At 40.4% G+C, this 21023-nt stretch overlaps 1 protein-coding gene across 32 annotated transcripts in view; it reads left to right on the forward strand.

Moving 5' to 3' along the window:
- The window catches only part of LOC129854097 (CUGBP Elav-like family member 1), a 55305-nt gene extending 36829 nt beyond the window's left edge, over positions 1 to 18476 (forward strand). For 8 of the 32 annotated variants that reach the window (XM_055920757.1, XM_055920780.1, XM_055920753.1 and 5 more), the window contains 11 exons: positions 2061 to 2143; positions 3043 to 3091; positions 3264 to 3398; positions 3912 to 3991; positions 5341 to 5502; positions 11685 to 11763; positions 12613 to 12783; positions 13019 to 13135; positions 13247 to 13447; positions 13937 to 14080; positions 14195 to 18476. In XM_055920757.1, the coding sequence (XP_055776732.1) occupies positions 2061 to 2143; positions 3043 to 3091; positions 3264 to 3398; positions 3912 to 3991; positions 5341 to 5502; positions 11685 to 11763; positions 12613 to 12783; positions 13019 to 13135; positions 13247 to 13447; positions 13937 to 14080; positions 14195 to 14322 (1349 nt within the window). In that variant the 3' untranslated portion in view covers positions 14323 to 18476. The remainder of the gene's footprint in view (positions 1 to 2060; positions 2144 to 3042; positions 3092 to 3263; positions 3399 to 3911; positions 3992 to 5340; positions 5503 to 11684; positions 11764 to 12612; positions 12784 to 13018; positions 13136 to 13246; positions 13448 to 13936; positions 14081 to 14194) is intronic. The other 24 variants (XM_055920755.1, XM_055920761.1, XM_055920770.1 and 21 more) reach the window with 24 other exon arrangements.
- The last annotated feature ends 2547 nt before the right edge of the window (positions 18477 to 21023 follow it).

Consider the following 21023-nt stretch of genomic DNA (forward strand, 5'->3'; position numbering starts at 1 on the left):
CTCTTAATTGACTGCACTGGAGCAAGCTCCTCTGTAATTTCAAAGTCTGGGGTTATGCTTCGTAAGAATATCAACAACTGCGCCGTGTCACGCGCATCAGTGCTCTTATCCAGGGCCAATGAGAAATAGATGAAATCCTTTACCTTGTCTTTCAACTGTTGTTCCATATTATCTGCGATGTCCTCAACACACTCTGTCACTGTTCGTCTTGACAGGGAAACATTTTCAAACAGCTCTTTCACAGCTCTTTCTTGTCGAGGCAAAGTATTGCTGCAGAGTCAATTAAACATTCTTTAATGAATTCACCCTCAGCGAATGGCTTGCCATGTTTAGCAATTTTGTCGGACAGTTCAAATCAAATTGTATTTGTCACATGCACCGAATACAACTGGTGTAGACCTTAAAGTGAAATAATTACTTACAAGCCCTTAACCAACAATGCCGTTTCAAGAAAATACCTTGAAGTAAGATAAAAAATAACAAATAATAATAATTAAAGATGCATGGCTAGCTCTCACAATTCCGTCGTTTGCTGAATTCAGTTTTGTGAGAAGTCCTTGCTGCTTTTGTAACTGAGAAAGCTACTCTTTCGATGCCCTTGCCCTCTGCTCAGAAGACATATTCCTATATTTCTCTGCATGCTTCGTCTGGAAGTGTCAGGACAAGTTGTAGTCTTTCAAGACAGCGATGCTCTCTTTGCACACAGCTTTCCCTGATACCTCAATAAAGAAATATTTGTATGCCCACTCTCGCTGGAACACCCTACATTTATTGTCTGCTTTCCTTTTCTTTGAAATCTTTGAAAAACAAATTTTTGTGCAATTTCTAGCTAGCTACTATTTGTAACGGGCCATATTAAATCAGGTAGTGGGCCGCATACGACCCCCGGGCCGGCCTTTGCCCAGGCCTGGCCTAGAGTGTGCAAAGCTGTCATCAAGGCAAAGTGTGGCAAGTTTTAAGAACCTCAAATATATAATATATTTTGATTCGTTTAACACTTCTTTGGTTACTGTGGGATTCTGTATGTGTTATTTCATAGTTTTGATGTCTTCACTATTATTCTACAATGTAGAAAATAGTCAAAATAAAGAAAAGGCCTGGAATGAGTGGATGTCCAAACTTCTGACTGGTATTGTACACTGCTCAAAAAAATAAAGGGAACACTTAAACAACACAATGTAACTCCAAGTCAATCACACTTCTGTGAAATCAAACTGTCCACTTAGGAAGCAACACTGATTGACAATAAATGTCACATGCTGTTGTGCAAATGGAATAGACAAAAGGTGGAAATTATAGGCAATTAGCAAGACACCCCCAATAATGGAATGATTCTGCAGGTGGTGACCACAGACCACTTCTCAGTTCCTATGCTTCCTGGCTGATGTTTTGGTCACTTTTGAATGCTGGCGGTGCTTTCACTCTAGTGGTAGCATGAGACGGAGTCTACAACCCACACAAGTGGCTCAGGTAGTGCAGTTCATCCAGGATGGCACATCAATGCGAGCTGTGGCAAGAAGGTTTGCTGTGTCTGTCAGCGTAGTGTCCAGAGCATGGAGGCGCTACCAGGAGACAGGCCAGTACATCAGGAGACGTGGAGGAGGCCGTAGGAGGGCAACAACCCAGCAGCAGGACCGCTACCTCCACCTTTGTGCAAGGAGGTGCACTGCCAGAGCTCTAAGTGTTCCCTTTATTTTTTTGAGCAGTGTATATATATTTTGGGGATGTTTGTTTAAATCCCAGGTTTTTATATCAGCTGTTCAGAAATGAGACTCAGATGTAGGCTAATCTACATCATGTCGATCAAATTGGTTGATAGGAAGGGTTCAGAAGAGGGAGAGAAACGTGAAGGGGGGGATGTGTGTGTGAAGTAGCGCCTGTACAGAATGTTTTTTAGCTCCGGGGAAGAGGCTTCCAGAGGGGGAACTGTGGTGGTTACTTTCGGTCGCGCAGCCTTTTTAATAAAGGAGGTGTAGATGGCCCACCAATACTCAATGTCATTTTAAAATTGAGTAACATTTACTTTGTCTAACAGCTGTCTATATCCCCATTCCAAACAGGTTGTTGTTTCATAACATATTACGCTCGCAAATCAGCGTTGGAAGCACAAAATGCCCTTCACAACATGAAAATTCTCCCTGGGGTGAGTAGAATTGGTGAAAGTTTTAACTTCATCAGTAAATCGAATCGGCAAAGTATTGGGTAGCTTGACAGGTTGTAGTACAACAGTCAGTGCTGCTGTTCAGCTTTTATCTCGATGTAGGGCTCTATTAAAATTTCCCCCTTCCCCCCCAAATTCAGTTTTCTCCCTTTAGTTTTTCCATGTTTCCATTTCCCCCTTTTTTTCAGGTTTTCCCTCTCAAAATCACACTTGTTTAAATAGAGCATCCCATTTAGTTGTTTTATAAGTCCACAACAATGGTTAAACCACATCAGGAGACTGCTTTTGAGGTCTAGATATTCTACATTTTATTTCGATTTTGGTGTGTATTCACCCTTTATTTTCAATGGCACCTAGCAAGAGGCTGTTTTTGTAGAGCAGATGTGATGATAGAGTTTGCAAAATAAATACTGGATTGATGCAAATAATGATCTCATTCTGCCAGGTAAGCATAGGCTACTTTGTAGTTGACATGTAATTGAGAAGGTTTTTGGGAAAGCCTTTCCATCTACCGGAATACTTATTAGCATCATTGTTAATGCCTAACAAAGTGGTAGATGCGTGCACCGCACATACAGTCAGGGGGGATTCTCGTTGCCTCTTCAGAAAGTTGCAGGAAATACCCATCACTGGTGCGTTCTGTTCATGTTTTATGATAAACTTGGGCAAATTTAAATCATTTGCAATACATTTAGTTGATTCCCTACTAAGTTCAATACATTTTTGAATATTGTTAAATTCCGTTTTAATGTCTGGATTCCGTTTGCGTTCTCCGCATCGCAGATTTTATAGGGATGCCTACCACACACATCCATTCATACCTATCAAGGCGGTCGCTGTCAACACTTGCTTCGTTTAAATGCAATGTCTTTCCTCAACAGATGCATCACCCCATTCAGATGAAGCCAGCTGACAGTGAGAAGAATAATGGTGAGTATAGCTACATCTCTGCAGGCAGTGGAGACTGTTGGATGGTGTGGTAATTTGTTTTTACGTTGAAGCCCCACCTCTTAGAAGCTGCCCTTGTTCTTGTATGTTGTCTCTAAATGCAGTTAGTCATTGTTTGATGAAACAACCTTTTCTTCCTCATTGTCTCTTTCAGCGGTGGAAGACAGGAAGTTGTTCATAGGGATGATATCGAAAAAGTGTAATGAGAATGACATCAGACTTATGTTCTCGCCGTACGGACAGATCGAGGAATGTAGAATACTACGTGGGCCGGATGGACTGAGCCGTGGTGAGGCAGATTCAGTTCACCTTTCATCGTCATCGTCATCCACACACACACACACACCTTCAAGACGCACCCAAACGCATTTTACTCTATCAGTTATACTATAAGGACTGGTCGTTGTTTTAACATTAATCTCTCTACATGCGGTACGTACACACTCACTCTAAAATAGTTGCAAACAGATGAGTGATAAGTAATTACTCTCATTTGTCCTCTCGTTGACAATCCCACACATCTTCCATACAAATCCTCTCACAGAACATGTGCCAATCTCAAGGCCATCACTTGATAATTCTAGATGTAGCATTTTGACTAAGTTCTAGTAATTGATGATTCAAATATCTGTTTGATAGTTCCAAGTGTGTTTTTGGGGGGCTGTTCAACTAAAACAAGAACTTACCAGACTCCATAGCATGCTGCAATCTGGGCTGTATGCTTTCTGTTAACTGTTTCTAAATGATGTCAGGAGTCAGGACCGTGTATGTCAACCATTTACGAGTTGTTCCCCTTCTGCAGGTTGTGCGTTTATCACTTTTACAGCAAGACAGATGGCACAGTCAACAATCAAATCCATGCACCAATCACAAACTATGGAGGTAAGCATTGAACCTGCACACCTCCCATCCCTCAAACAGAGACTCTACACTGAACAAAAATCTAAACGGAACAAGTAAAGTGTAGATCCCATGTTGCATGAGCTGAAATAAAAGATTCCAGAAATGTTCCATATGCACATAAAGTTTATTTCTCAAAAAATGTGTGCACAAATTTGTTTACATCCCTGTTAGTTGGCGTTTCTCCTTTGCCAAGATAATCCATCCACTTGACAGTTGTGTCATACCAAGAAGTTGATTAAACAGCAAGATCGTTACACAGATGTACCTTGTACTGGGGACAATAAAAGGCCACTCTAAAATGTGCAGTTTTGTCTGACAACACAATGCCACAGATTCTCAAGGGAGCATGTAATTGGCATGCTGATTGCAGGAATGTCCACCAGACCTGTTGCCAGATAATTGAATGTTAATTTCTCGACCATAAGCTTACTCCCATCATTGTTTTAGAGAATTTGGCAGTATGTCCAACCGGTCTCACAACCGCAGACCACGTCACGGCGTCAATGTTGTCAACAGCGTGCCCCGTGTTGGGGATATGGTATGGGCAGGCATTAGCTATGGACAATGAACAAAATGGCATTTTATCAATGTCAATTTGAATGCACAGAGATACCGTGATGAGATCCTGAGGTCCATTGTTGTGCTGTTCATCCGCCGCCATCACCTCATATTTCAGCATATTAATGCACGGCCCCATGTCACAAGGATCTGTACACAATTTCTGGAAGATGAAAATGGCCCAGTTATTCAATGGCCTGAATACTCACCAGAAGTAATCCGTTGAGTATGTTTGGGATGCTCTGGATCAACGTGTGCAACGGCGTCTTCGCGCCAATATCCTGCAACTTCGCACAGCCATTGAAGAGGAGTGGGACATTCCACAGGCCGCAATCAACATCCTGATCAACTCTATATGAAGAAGATGTTGCGCTGCATGAGGCAAATTGTGGTCACACCAGATACGGACTTGTTTTCTGATCCAAGCCCCTACCTTTTTTTAAGGTATCTGTGACCAACAGATGAATGTCTGTATTCCCAGTCATTTGAAATCCATAGATTAGGGCCTAATGAATTTATTTCAATTGCTGATTTCCTTATATGAACTGTAACTCAGTAAAATTTTTGAAATTGTTGCATGTTGCGTTTTATATTTTTGTTTAATATAACATAATAACCTGCTGTTTTCCTCTATACCTTACTTATGTGATTGGCTCGCTAAAGGGCCCATTACTCAAGTAATGCCATTTTGAAATTGCTGTTATCGTGCTGGAGGAATGTCGAAGATTGTTTTCAAATGACACCATTTGCTGTCTAAACCGAATTTTTAGGGCTGTTCGTCTCCCATCGTAGTGAAGTTCGCCGACACGCAGAAGGACAAGGAGCAGAAGCGCATCGCCCAGCAGCTTCAGCAGCAGATGCAGCAGCTCAACGCTGCCTCAATGTGGGGGAATCTGACCGGGCTCAACTCTCTGGGTCCACAGTATCTGGCAGTAAGTGACCACCTCCTCCTGCAACATCCCCAGCAGAGCTTTGGAAAGACCCGTGGCTTGGCTTGAAGCCCTTGTTAATGTTCCAGTTTAGAAATTGAAAAAAAAATCGGTTTCAAATTTCCCCAAGGTAGTTATTCAGGACAACGCTTAGCTTGTTGTTTGTGTTTGCAAGCAAATTAAGGTTTGGGCTGAAATTGGCTACAATCTCAGGTTTGTTCTAGAAAGATGAGGGTTACAGCTGGGACATTAAAATGCACTGCTGTTTGGCAGACTGGTTTAGACAGTCTCTAGATCAGGGGTGTCAAACTAATTTGGCCCCTGGGGGCTGCATTCGGTCTAAATAGAGGTCCGGAGGGACGCACTGAAAATGTGTTATATTTCATCGGCGTCAAAATTGAATGTAGATCCATTATAATTTCTACAGTTTTTATTCGTTTTTACTGATTTTAAAGTATATTGAGTTCGCAGTGTGGTGCCAGGTAAACAACCTCTCCCTCAATGTTGGCAAGACAAAGGAGCTGATTATGGACTACAGGAAACGGAGGGCCGAACACGCCCCCATCCACATTGACAGGGCTGTAGTGGAGTGGCTCGAGAGCTTCAAGTTCCTTGGGTGTCCACATCACTAAGGAATTATCATGGTCCACACACACCAACACAGTCGTGAAGAAGTCACGACAACGCCTCTTCACCCTCAGGAGGCTGAAAAGATTCGGCATGGGCCCTCAGATCCTCAAAAAGTTCTACAGCTGCATCATTGAGCATCTTGACTGCCTGCAGCACAGCTTGGTATGGCAACTGCTTTGCATCCGACCGCAAGGCTCTACAGGGATAGTGCGTACGGCCCAGTACATCACTGCGGCCGAGCTCCCTGCCATCCAGGACCATTATACCAGGCGGTGTCAGAGGAAGGCCCTAGAAATTGTCAGACTCCAGCCACCCAAGTCATTGACTGTTCTCTCTGCTACTGCACGGCAAGCGGTATCGATTAGGGTTGAATGGCGTAAACACGGTTCCTGAGATTTACTGCCCAAAACCACTCCCTTTTCATGGGAAAAATAACTGCAAGAAACTGGTAAATTATAATACATGATTTATTTCAACAGCATGATGTGAAATGGAACTGTTAAATTATATGCAATGTCTAAATCTTGCTTCTCTGCGGTCTTCTCTCTGCGTGATCAATCATCAATGCTTATGTTGGGAACATACAGTCCATCTCACTATATACATATGAGAAAGCAGTATGTTAACATTATTAAAGTGACTAGTGTTCCATTATCGAAGTGGCCAGTGATTCCATGTCTATGTATATTAGAGGTTGACCGATTTATGATTTTTTTAATGCCGATACCGATTTATTGGAGGACCCAAAAAAAGCCGATACGATTTAATCAGACAATTTTTTTTTAACAATTATTATTATTAATTTTTTATTTGTAATAATGACAATTACAACAATACTGAATGAACACTTATTTTAATATAATACATCAATAAAATCTATTTAGCTTCAAATGAATAATGAAACATGTTCAATTTGGTTTAAATAATGCAAAAACAAAGTGCTGGAGAAGAAAGTAAAAGTGCAATATGTGCCATGTAGGAAAGTTCCTTGCTCAGAACATGAGAACATATGAAAGCTGGTGGTTCCTTTTAACATGACTCTTCAATATTCCCAGGTAAGAAGTTTTAGGTTGTAGGTATTATAGGAATTATAGAACTATTTCTCTCTATGATTTGTATTTCATATATCTTTGACTATTGGATGTTCTTATAGGCGCTTTAGTATTTCCAGTGTAACAGCACAGCTTCCATCCCCTCTCCTTGCCGCTACCTGGGCTTGAACCAGGAACACATCGACAACAGCCACCTTCGAAGCAGTGTTAACCATGCAGAGCAAGGGGAACAACTACTCCAAGTCTCAGAGCAAGTGACGTTTGAAACGCTAACTAGCTAGTCATTTCACATCGGTTACACCAGCCTAATCTCGGGAGTTGATAGGCTTTAAGTCATAAACAGCGCAATGCTTGAAGCACAGCGAAGGGCTGCTGGCAAAACGCACGAAAGTGCTGTTTGAATGAATGCTTACGAGCCTGCTGGTGCCTACCATCGCTCAGTCAGATTGCTCTATCAAATCATAGACTTAATTATAACATAACACACATAAATACGAGCCTTAGGTCATTAATATGGTCGAATCCGGAAACTATCATCTCGAAAACAAAATGTTTATTCTTTCAGTGAAATACGGAACCGTTCCGTATTTTATCTAACGGGTGGCATCCATAAGTCTAAATATTCCTGTTACATTGCACAACCTTCAATGTTATGTCATAATTACGTAAAATTATGGCAAATTAGTTCGCAACGAGCCAGGCGGCCCAAACTGTTGCATATACCCTGACTCTGCGTGCAATGAACGCAAGTGACACAATTTCACCTGGTTAATATTGCCTGCTAACCTGGATTTCTTTTAGCTAAATATGCAAGTTTAAAAATATATATACTTCTGTGTATTGATTTTAAGAAAGGCATTGATGTTTATGGTTAGGTACACACGTTGGAGCAACGACAGGCCTTTTTCGCGAATGCGCACTGCATCGATTATATGCAACGCAGGACACTAGATAAACTAGTAATATCATCAATCATGTGTAGTTATAACTAGTGATTATGATTGATTGTTTTTTATAAGATAAGTTTAATGCTAGCTAGCAACTTACCTTGGCTTCTTACTGCATTCGCGTAACAGGCGGGCTCCTCGTGAGGCAGGTGGTTAGAGCGTTGGACTAGTTAACCGTGAGGTTGCAAGATTGAATCCCTGAGCTGACAAGGTAAAAATCTGTCGTTCTGCCCCTGAACAAGGCAGTTAACCCACCGTTCCTAGGCCGTCATTGAAAATAAGAATGTGTTCTTAACTGACTTGCCTAGTTAAATAAAGGTGTAAAAAATACATTTTTAAAAATTACTATAATAATTACAGATTTCTGATTGTTATGAAATCTTGAAATCGGCCCTAATTAATCAGCCATTCCGATTTAATCGGTCGACCTCTAATGTATATAGGGCTGCAGCCTTTATGGTGCAGGGTTGAGTAACCGGGTGGTAGCCGGCTAGTGATGACTATTTAACATTCTGATGGCCTTGAGATAGAAGCTGTTTTTTAGACTCTCGGTCCCAGCTTTGATGCACCTGTACTGACCTCACTTTTTGGATGATAGCGGGGTGAACAGGCCGTGGCTCGGGTGGTTGATGTCCTTGATGATAGTACCGATGCAAGTCTGGAACCAACAGGACCCTGAACAGCTTCTACCCCCAAGCCATAAGACTGCTAAGTAGTTTGTCCGGGTACGCTATTTGGTTAAATATTTAACCAATCTGCAATGGCCCTTCTTGCACTAACTCTTTTGAATCACATGTGCTGCTGCTACTGTTTATTATATACCCTGTTACCTAGTCACTTTATCCTTACCTATATGTACATACAGTTGAAGCCGGAAGTTTACATACACCTTAGCCAAATACATTTGAAATCAGTTTTTCACAATTCCTGACATTTAATTAAAGTAAAAATTCCCTGTCTTAGGTCAGTTAGGTTCACCAATTTATTTTAAGAATGTGCAAAGTTAGAATAATAATAGAGAGAATGATTTATTTCAGCTTTTATTTCGTTCATCACATTCCCAGTGGGACAGAAGTTTACATACACTCAATTAGTATTTGGTAGCATTGCCTTTAAATTGTTTAACTTGGGTCAAATGTTTTGGGTAGCCTTCCACAAGCTTCCCACAATAAGTTGGGTGAATTTTTGCCCATAACTCCTGGCAGAGCTGGTGTAACAGTCAGGTTTGTAGGCCTCCTTGCTCGCACACGCTTTTCAGTTCTGCCCACAAATGTTCTATAGGATTGAGGTCAGGGCTTTGTGATGGCCACTCCAATACCTTGACTTTGTTGTACTTATGCCATTTTGATACAACTTTGGAAGTCTGCTTGGGGTCATTGTCCAATTGGAAGACCCATTTGCGACCAAGCTTCAACTTCCTGACTGATGTCTTGAGATGTTGCTTCAATATATCCACATCATTTTCCATCCTCATGATGCTATCTATTTTGTGAAGTACACATTCCCTCCTGCAGCAAAGTACCCCCACAACATGAGGCTGTCACCCCCGTGCTTCACGGTTGGGATGGTGTTCTTCAGCTTGCAAGCATCCCCCCTTTAACTCCAAACATAACGATGGTCATTATGGCCAAACAGTTCTATTTTTGTTTCATCAGACCAGAGGACATTTCTCCAAAAAGTACGATCTTTGTCCCCATGTGCAGTTGCAAACCGTAGTCTGGCTTTTTAACGGCGGTTTTGGAGCAGTGGCTTCTTCCTTACTGAGCGGCCTTTCAGGTTATGTCGATTATAGGACTAGTTTTACTGTGGATATAGATACGTTTGTACCTGTGTACTCCAGCATCTTCACAAGGTCCTTTGCTGTTGTTCTGGGATTGATTTGCACATTTCGCACCAAAGTAGGTTCATCTCTAGGAGACAGAGCGAGTCTCCTTCCTGAGCGGTATGACGGCTGCGTTGTCCCATGGTGTTTATACTTGCTTGCTATTGTTTGTACAGATGAATGTAGTACCTTCAGGCATTTGGAAATTGCTCCCAAGGATGAACCAGGCTTGTGAAGGTCTAGAATAATTTTTCTGTGGTCTTGGCTGATTTCTTTTGATTTTCCCATGATGTCAAGCGAAGAGGCACTGCGTTTGAAGGTAGACCTTGAAATACATCCACAGGTACACCTCCAATTGACTCAAATGATGTCAATTAGCCTATCAGAAGCTTCTAAAGCTATGACATAATTCTCTGGAATTTTCCAAGCTGTTTAAAGGCACAGTCAACATAGTTTATGTAAACTTCTGACCCACTGGAATTGTGATACAGTGAATTCTAAGTGAAATAATCCATCTGTAAAAAATTGTTGGGAAAATGACTTGTGTCATGCACAAAGTAGTCGTCCTAACCGACTTGCCAAAACTGTAGTTTGTAAACAAGACATTTGCGGAGTGGTGGAAAAGCGAGTTTTAATGACTCCAACCTAAGTGTACGTGAACTTCCGACTTCAACTGTATCTACCTCAATTAATTCGTACCCCTGCACATCGACACTGTACTGGTGCACCGTGTATGTAGGCAAATTATAGTTACGCATAATGTATTTATTCCTTGTGTTATTTGTCTATTATTTCTCTATTTTTATCCCTGCATTGTTGGTAAGGTTCCGTAAGTAAGCATTTCACTTTTAGTCTATCCTTGTTTACGAAGCATGGGGCAAATAACGTGATTTGATTCCTTTTTTTTTTTTTTTTTTTTTTTTTTTTTACAAACCACCTGCTGGCTGAATTGGACCACCTCGCGGGCCAGGCCATATATTTTGACACCCCTGCTCTAGAGCATTGACTGTACAGTGCCATCTGGAGGTTGTCAATTTGTTGTAAGACTTAATTTGACATATGGTTTCCATGAATTGAACATTGTTAGTTTTGCCTCGTAAGTATTCTCCCTGACCGTAGGGAGTTGACACATTATCTTATTCTTTTGTATAAGTCTTTGGGCCATTTCCTTAATCTGACAGGTTAGATGAAGACCCATTTTCCCCACCTTGCTTATATTTGGTTTGCTGTGTTTCTTGACAGATGTTAGATTTATATTTGCATCGTTGCCAGTTATCTATGTTGGATGGCCATCTAGTCTCAACTCATCTAAAGACCTGGTATGTTTTCAATTGGCTTCTCTAATTCTGACCCTCCAATTTTGTGGCCATTCCAATATAGACGGCAGAGCTTTCTACAATGCTGTTAGTGCTGCTCCATGGGTGTGCTGTGAATCTTCCAACCTCTTCTTTTTCTTCACTGTCTTGCCTTCCATTTAAATCCTCTTAATTCACATTTCATCCCACTCAGTGTTGCTCAGCATCATGTTTTTTCACCTCTTTTCTCTGTGATTCTTTCCCTCTTCATCACCAACATTTCACACCTCCACTCTTTCCTGTCCTTTTACGCTTCATCTGTCCTCCTGACCCACTTTACCTTTTTTCACTCTGTCGCTCTCTGCTATTTCTTTCCTGAAAGCACAGTCCTGGATGCAGTCCTGACCCTTTGTGTTCTCTGTGTTGGTGTAATGTCTAGCTTTATTTACAGCTCCTCCAGCAGTCTGCCACCTCTGGGAATACCCTCAACAACCTTCACCCCATGTCTGGTATGTCAGGTAAAAACAAAGACATTTCCTACCTCTCTTCCTTCTTCCCCCTTTCCATTCTTACCCCTGCATGCTAAATGTATTTTCCTCCTCGTCCAACTGCCATCAGTAATGTGCCCGGTGAAGATGTGCATTATTGATACTGCTGCGTGCATCATTCCCTGCATGCCTGAACTCCCACGTAATCTGTTCAGTGTGGTGTGTTTGTGTTAAGCAGTGGTGAGGGAGCATGTTCAAATCCTGCTCCTCATATATTAATCACATTTTGAGCTGAAACGCGCTGCCACCAGGAAACTCCAGACGTTAACACTAACACACAAACGGGTGTTTTTTTAATCTGGTTTCTAGCAGTGTGTCTGCCGCAGCGAGTGGCTACTGATCGAATTCATCAAGGCAAAAACTGAGCAATTTAATGTTTTTCATTCCAATATGATAACCACGGGGTATGTCATGGGGCAAGCTACAATTATTCAACATTTTACAAAGCCTGCTTTAACTTCATATTACAACTTAATCTGAGTTGGTTCAAAATGTTTACCAAAGTTAGCTCATTATCCCTGTTCTTGACTTACTCCACAGATCACTGCATTGTTGTATCTGCTTTCTGTGTGTTTTGGCCAGTGCTCTTGTTGTGTTGATTGAGTGGGCTGCTAAGTTTGTACTTTTGCCTCTCATCTCACCCATTTTCAAATTGTGTTGGAAAGGTACCTGTAACTCTCTGCTTTAAGCTTCACATGCTGTAAAACAAAAACAGCAATTGCATGATCCTAGTTTCGACTCGGTGTAGCCTATATATTGACCTAAGCGAGATCTAGGTTCCATGGCCCGTATTAAGTGCCGATTATGCATGTGTCTCAGGGCTGAATGCCATGCAGAACTTGGCTGCTCTGGCAGCGGCGGCCAGCGCCACACAGGCCACGCAAACGGGCAGCAGCGCTCTCACCACCTCTAGCAGTCCCCTCAGCGTGCTCACCAGCTCAGGTACGGGTACTGGACAGCAGGCACACTCATCATGGGACACCTACAAGGGTTGGTCACACTTTTTATCTCTCACCCCCTCACCTGTATGCATCTTTAACCTCGTTCCATGGACTTGCCTCTGTAAACACTGTTGATTGTTTCTCATGAACCTTTCCTCCTGTTGCCTACCCCATCCCTAGTCTCTCGTTCATTCTGTTCCCTGGTCTGTGAATTAAGACTTTGAAGTCCTACTTCCTACTTCCTCTAGGTGATTAATTGTTTTGGGGTTGACTCATCTCCACAGCAGGATCGTCACCCACCTCCTGTAACAACAACTCAGTGAACCCCATGGCCTCTTTAGGGGCGCTGCAGTCGTTGGCCGCAGGGGCTGGAGCCGGCCTCAACATGGGCTCACTTGCAGGTTAGCAGACTCAAACATATTTGTATTCATTATTTACAACAAATATATGATCTCAAATGTGAAGAGTGCATGATACATATTCAAGGTATTCTAGCCCTAATCTTGTAACAGAGCTCCTGTGTCTAGGAATGGCAGCCCTGAACGGTGGTCTAGGCAGCGGGGGCATGTCGAACGGAACTGTTAGCACCATGGAAGCCCTTACCCAGGCCTACTCCGGGATCCAGCAGTACGCTGCTGCTGCCCTCCCCAGCCTCTACAACCAGAGCCTGCTCTCCCAACAGAGTGTCAGTGCTGCAGGGAGCCAGAAGGAAGGCAAGTAGGGGGATGGAGATGGGGCATAAACGGGTTGAAGTGGGGATGGGGAGATTTGTGTTAACTCAAATGTCTGCTCTACAGGGATCGCATGCTACGCTGTGATTGATGTTTGAATGTAGTACTAGTGCAAGGGATATTAAGAGTTTAGGTTAAATCATTTGTGATGTGACCTTAGTGTAGCATATTGGTGAAAATATGTATTGTCACCTGCTGAGGGTTCTGTCTTGTTTTAAATATGCTGCTACAGCAAGCGACAGTCGGAGCATGGGTAAGATTTAATTGCAACACTCTGACATGTTTTCACAGTACTAGTTGTTGAAAATTTCATTTTAAAATGAGCAGAAATCCGTATCAAATGGCTCCTCAGATAACATTTTAAAATGCTATTAATCTGTCAAAAACAAAATGGTTGCCTCTGGCTTAGTTGTATCCATTGCCATCTTGTGGTGTCAGACGTTTTAATCAATTATTTCCTGCTCTCTTAAGGCCCTGAGGGAGCCAACTTGTTCATCTACCACCTCCCCCAGGAGTTTGGAGACCAGGACCTGCTCCAGATGTTCATGCCCTTTGGCAACGTTATTTCCGCTAAGGTTTTCATTGACAAGCAGACCAACCTCAGCAAGTGTTTTGGTAAGCTGGAGGATGGGGAAAACAGCACATCACTGTGTATATAGTGTGTTCTTATTATGAAGGTAAGGATTGATTTGTATCTTGCATATGACTTTTAACTGGATTCTCTTACAGGCTTTGTGAGTTACGACAATCCAGTCTCATCTCAGGCCGCCATTCAGTCGATGAACGGTTTCCAAATTGGTATGAAGCGACTAAAGGTGCAGCTGAAGCGATCCAAAAATGACAGCAAGCCATACTGAGTGATTTATCTCTCAATTGGACTTGGCTAGGAAATGTTTTTTTCTGGTAAGTGGAGTGCGTGAAATAAGAAACTAAAACCCTGCCGCAGACCCCTACCCTCTCCTCATTCTTTCCTCTCCCTTTACGCATGACAAGATGACCACTTTGCTGGGGTCACTCCTTTTTATTCTCTGTATTAACAAACGCAAGCAGAAAACCCCCAAAAAACATGCAAAATGATAAGTATATTTTGCTCAACTGAAACTGGATACTTACATTCTGTTTTGGTTTTGAAGTAGTTTGTTTTTAAACATAATTGTATTTTTTAAGTTAAGGTGGTCATTCGTTTGCTGTTAAGTCATAATGATGTTGCACAATGACAGCCAGTTGCCAAAATATCCCCTTAATTTTTTACTCCTGCTCCCACCACCACCTAATCCTGCCCCGTGCCCCCTGACCCCACTTCAAATGAATCCCATCATAACCAAACCATCCCCGTGGTTGCATTCGTAAACTGATACAGTACATTAGGACACTGAGTGTCATACGGAGCCTTCCAGAAAACTGCCCTTTTGAAATGAGGATGGACAGACCATACACCGGATAATGGCAAGAAAACAATAGCTGTTTGCCAAATGAAATGATCAATTATCTACATGTCCGCAAGATCTGACTTCACTCCAGCAGACGAGACCTTTTCTTTTTTCTTTTGTATAAGTTGCCTGAAGTCTATTTTGTGATGCTGTACCAGGAATACAATGCATACAGTAGGCTTTTACTTATTATTTATATTTTTGTTTGTTTGTTTATTTATTCAACAACCAACAAGAAGCTTGAATTTCTTTCCTCAACATTTGTATTTTGGCGAAAAAATATACTTTTTTACAACTCTGAATTAATTGATTTGTAAGACGTCAGCAGTATTGTCTTGGATGGTTTTGTGAGATATTTAACTTGGCAACCTCTTGATTTGTCTCAAGACAATGTCACAACGCCACACCCTTGCTTCAGGCATGTAGTGTCGTTTATCTGAAATACTTCACCCTTTTTTTCAATTGGATATGCGAGAATATGGGGTCCTGCATCATTGAACAGATATTGTGCTGAATGTATGTGAAGGGAGGTATAATTGGGTCCTACTTTACGGTTTAATGAACACAGCCACTATGGTGTCATCTGGCTTAAGTAATTTTATTCCCCACCTGTCAGATGTGTACATTTGGCCTTCTGTCTAATGCTGCCCTTCACAGGACTTTTAAGCGGGAATAACTTAGTCTCTATTCTGCCATGATCTTTAACTTCAAACGAGCATTCCGCCCCATTTTAGAATATTCACATTCAATCTCTTTCCTTTCTGTTTTTAGCTGTCAGTTCAAGTAGATCATCAGTCCTACTTCTAACACTAAATGGAATACCACTTGGCATTTTAGGCTTGCAGCAATAGTGAGTGTTCTGGAAAAGATGTTCAAAAAAGTGCAACATCGGGCCCTTTCGAAGTGAACATTTTGTCAGATTCATCCTAAATTATCCAATCGTCTCGACTGATGCGAAAATAATGCTCTAAGTAGATATTATAATATATTTTATTGTTATTTATCCTCTGTGTTAACCCAAATGTTTTGTAATTATTCGTCATCCGCAGTTTAAGTAGTCTGCTCTACCTCTGAGCTGGTTAGATGAGACTACTCACTCAAAATACTGGCTTCCCTGCAGATTTTTATTCCAGTGTTGTGTATTTATTATTGACTAAAAACGCTAGCGTTTCATGATTGGCCACGTTAAATACATGTTTATCACTACAACAAACACAGTAATCCGTTTCTTAGACTTCCATTAACTTATGAAGTGTTTTTATGGAAATGAAAATAAACAATTGTCCAGATGTATATTGCAAAACTATTATGCCTTTTCTATTTTTATAGGGGTTTTATACTTCTCCGGAGTGTCGGAAACTATTTATTGCCTACATTATTTCTCTGAATTTAAATGATCATTTTCAAGAATCTTCAACAGTATTTTGTAGAATCCTAATGTGACGTTGGTTACTACATTTAAATATGTGAGGGTTAAACTACTGACCTGTGTTGCCCTATTCAAGTGTTTCTTAATGTGCAACAGGTGGCAATTTTGTAAAGAACTGTCAATGAGTAGGATTTGCCAGTGCTGCTAAATATTTTGAAACAGTAGTCTCCTTACATTTTAAGAATAGATGTGTGCCTATTTAACTATTATTTCCATGTGTATAACAATACCAACTGAGAAAATAGGCGTAAGCAGGGTTAAGTCGAGGGTATTTGCTGCCATTAAAATAAGTCCAAAGACTGAATCTCAACTGATGGGTGCACAGAGTTGTTCATAGTTGTTGTATATGAACTATCACTGTAAACTTTGCTGTACATCTCATACATTTGTTTTGTATGAAAGGCATAATTTTGAGTAAGCGTACAGAAGACGAATCTTAAGAATAGCAGCAGATTATGGTCGAGAGAACATGAGAAGATGCCAAACACTCACAGAAAGCTGTTTTGTTCACAAAGTGAAACAGACTAATGTAGTCTTAACGTTTTATAGCTTAAACTTTTTTACTAATTTGTTATATCTAATGTCTGAAGTTTGTTTGCGCTGTCTTTACTTACCCTTTCTGTATTGTATTGACAAACTGCCTCTTATTTAAAAAGAAGTTACCTCCTTGCCACATACTGTACTTCACTGTTTTGCTGTGGATGTAAGTTAGCTGCATTGCATATGATGGAATTATGAACAGATAAAGCACAAAACCAAAAGAGAAATGTCAGTTGAGATTAGGTGACAATCAGCTCTCATAGATCATTCTATCAAAGCACACTTCATCTACTATTGCTGGCTCATAACCCAGGTGACTCATTACAAGCAATGAATATCAAAAAATTGCAATTTTTACAATCAGTAAGGAAATTATAATGGCACATTGGGACAGATGGCATTAAACCCCTTGGGAGAATTATTTTCTGAAATTGGAATACTACTGATAATTTATTTATTTTCCTTTTTATTTTTGACTAATATATTAAAAATCCTCAAACGTAATATTAAGTCACAAATGTTGACTGTACAGTAGTAGGCAGTCAGTGTGGTGCTCTCGGTGTTGTGTCCTGTAAGTTCTCACCTCAATTCTCTGTTCGCATGTTGCTTGTGTGCCCCCTCCGTCCTCTCACCCTTTCACCTCTTCTGTCTCACATTAAATGTTCTGTGTTTAGATTGTGTATCTGGTAGTGACCCCCTTCCCCATGCAAAGATAATCATTCATGATTTTCTTTTTTCTTCCCTCTCCTTTTTCCGTTGTTGCTTTAACCTAGGTTTGTCTCCCTGTTTTGTTTTATTCTAGATATCTTCGTGCCCGTTTGTTCATCGTTTGCCTAGCATGTTGATGTGACGTCAAAAGTTCATCGTCCAGTTCGTTGTCCTCTGCACTTCTCTGAAGTGGGGGGGGTTCCTGTGTTTCTCTCTTGTCTTTTGTGCTGCCAGTAGGGTGCGCTAGAAAGACTGCCAAGAAAATCTATGTATAAAGCTACATGAGTATTGTTACAAGCAAAAAAGATAATCTATTTTTCTAGAATTTACTGACATAACCACTCGATTTTTCCAAATCTGTTTAATTTTGTTTTGTTTAATTTTACCTTGATAGTTAACGCATTTCTTTTTTCCATTACGTTTTGAGCGGTCTTCCTAGCGCCCCCAACCTTTGTTTTTGTTTTTTGTCTGAAAACAACCAATCAATTTATAGAAACGACTTCTGTGTTTGGGTGTTTCTTCTCTTGTAAGTTATAGACTTTTTTTAGGATGTCTTTTGTCACATTTTGCTGAACTGGGGATGACTTTGTAATTTTGTGCTAGGCTAGTTGGCATGATGGTAATTTTTGGGGAGTTTCTTTTGAGTGACAACGATATACACTTGAATCACCGTTTTTGTCTTTCAGTGTGTGAAGTCATCACAGGCACATACTGTTTTAATTTCCTTTTGTGTGGAAATCATCCTTAGTCTGAATAATAAAATATGCAGAATTTCTTTTCTTTTCACAGTTAAATATATATTTAGCATGCACGTTTTTTGTAACTGCACTGAAATCCTCAGCAAAATGTGATTGAGTTTTGTTTATAGAATAATCAAATTATGAATAAACTAGTGCCAAACGATGCTGTTGGTCACATTTATCTCTTACACGTTACCCACTGAAGTTAAGATCTGGGCAACAAAGTAGGGGTTGGTTTCTTTTTCAACGTTAATGTGGTGGGTTGTACCTCGTAGGTTTTCATGTGTGTGTTTAGACTCATTTTAGAGACCCATATTTTATATTAGGATTTGAGGTGAAGTTAGGTGTTGGAATTATTTAGATTTTTCTGTAGTACAAGTAGTCCCTAAACTAGGTCAAACAACAGAATCAAAGATCTCATGCATTAAAACCAGGTTATAAAGCATGTGCCCTTAAAGGTTTCTTTGTAGGCACTTCGGGATTAATTATCTTGGGTTGGGAGTGTTTTCAGTGATTGTTTTTGTCTCTAAATAAAGGCTAAACACTACCTTTTCATGCAGGTCCTGATAAACTTTGTATTTTACTCCCAGAGAGCACAGGTTTTATTAGCATACCGTGTCTTTCATATAGTTGTATTGCATTGGCACATTCTGTAGCGTGTGAAGTGATGCTTTATCTGACCTTATGATTTTGTCTGATAACTTGCCATGTTAAGTGTGTGTCGTTGTGCATTAACCTCGTCAATTTGCTCTACTTGGGCAATAGGAATCCCTTCCACTGTCATCATTTAAGTGGTCCTCATCTATACAAACCATTGTCTTTGCAGTAGTTAAAACATGGCTACATCCCTGTTGGTTAACGTCAGGGTCCTCTTCTCAAACCAGGGTTGGGTTTTAGAAATGGAACCTCTTCCCACGTCATAGAACTGTCACGTGTTCTGTACTCGGAACTACCCTTTAATTATTTTCACTGTTAAAAACCACTTCTCTGGGTTATTGATCTCCCATTGTTCAACAAAAATGGATGGAATCTCTTTAAATTAATTGACCTGCAGAAAAAATAGACAAATTGTAATTGGATTGACTGGGCTCATTTAATTTTAACATTATGTGACAGATTTGTATTTCCAGATATGTCAGCTGCTAGGTCTGAGTTTAAATGTGATCCTAAAAAAGAAACCTGTTGGATATTTTTAGCATTATTATTGGTACAAAGTGACTGATTTTCTATTTAACATTTGGTTTGTACAGTTTTTGCCTTTTCTACTTGAACAAAGTTATTATATTTCACAATGTGACATTGAAATTCAAAGAAGTTCAACCATGTAGAGCTTAGTTGCCACATGACCAAACCTTAGTCTGTACAGCTGTAATATTAATTGATAAAATAATGCATTTCTGTGAAGTCGCCTTTAGTTGAATTCAATTAAAAGCTTTTCTTTATAATTGTTTTGTTTTACAATGTTTTGATTTTGCTGTGAAGGCATAGACATTGCTGAATTTATTACATGGCCAAAACGGTTGCTTTTTTAATAATTTCAGTTCGATATTGTCTTCAATGTTTTGGATTAAGGATAACACGGTCTCCACAGGCGTGAAGCTAAGTGCACACTCAATAAGCAGTCATTTTGTGAGCCAAGATTGTGATCCCTATTTGGTTGGTTGGTTTGTTTATGTACAATTAAATATTTAAAAAATTAATATTAAAATTGTCTCTGACTATTTGCCCTTTTCTCTGAACAAAATATGAAGGCATAATGTGTTGAAATATCTGAGTCAACTAGAAAAGGTACATTTCCTGAACATATTTTTGCTTGCGTCAAAGTACATTTCATGGTAGGGGAACACGGCTGACAGATCCCTGTTGAGAGCCTGAACTGCAAGTTTAGCTAATTTCTTTACATGAGGACTGGTACTGCTATCTTGATTTACTGCAATTTGTAAAAGCAGGAAGCCTTTTCAATTTAGGCCTAGGATAGGCCCATTCTCCTGCTGGGAGTCTGACGACCTTATGTGGCATGAGTATGGCCTCCATTATGATTACCATTGGACAACCTAGAGAGAGGCTTGACTAGACAATTTGGGAAGCATGGGCTCTGGTGCTGAAAATGACCAGACGTGTTTGTCTTTCTCACCAACCCACAAAACGTTAAGGGACAGGTTGGAGCAAGCAAAATAAGACTAAGGACAGATATTTAAACGGTTGCAGCACTGGAGTCTGCTTCTGTTAGTTATACATTTCTCTGCCAATGCCTATAAAAAAATAGATATCCCACAATCTTGACAAGGAAATGGTCATTCAATACAGTAATATTAAACCCTAAATACACAATTCACAGGCAACTCTGTGTTTTGGCACCCCACTGTGACTTTCATTATTTGACCTACAGTACTGGTATTCCCCCTAAAAAATGGAGCTGTTGCTTTGCCACAGAGGTGTCAACAGACGCTGTTCTGTTTGCTTTTGCCAAAGTCTTGAGGCTTGGAAAAGTCCTCATGGGAACCTTCAAAAATTTTGTTTTTTAAATGTATTTATTTTGGAATAAAAAGTCTTCATCAAATCAAATATTTGTCACATGCTTTGTAAACAGTAGGGGTAGACTAATAGTGAAATGCTTACTTACAGGACGTTCCCAACAATGAAAGAAAAATAGAAATTGTAAAAAAAGAAATGATAACTTGGCTATATACACAGCGTACCAGTACAGAGTA

Source organism: Salvelinus fontinalis, chromosome 4 (assembly GCF_029448725.1).
Source record: "Salvelinus fontinalis isolate EN_2023a chromosome 4, ASM2944872v1, whole genome shotgun sequence".
Classification (NCBI taxonomy): Eukaryota; Metazoa; Chordata; class Actinopteri; order Salmoniformes; family Salmonidae; genus Salvelinus; species Salvelinus fontinalis.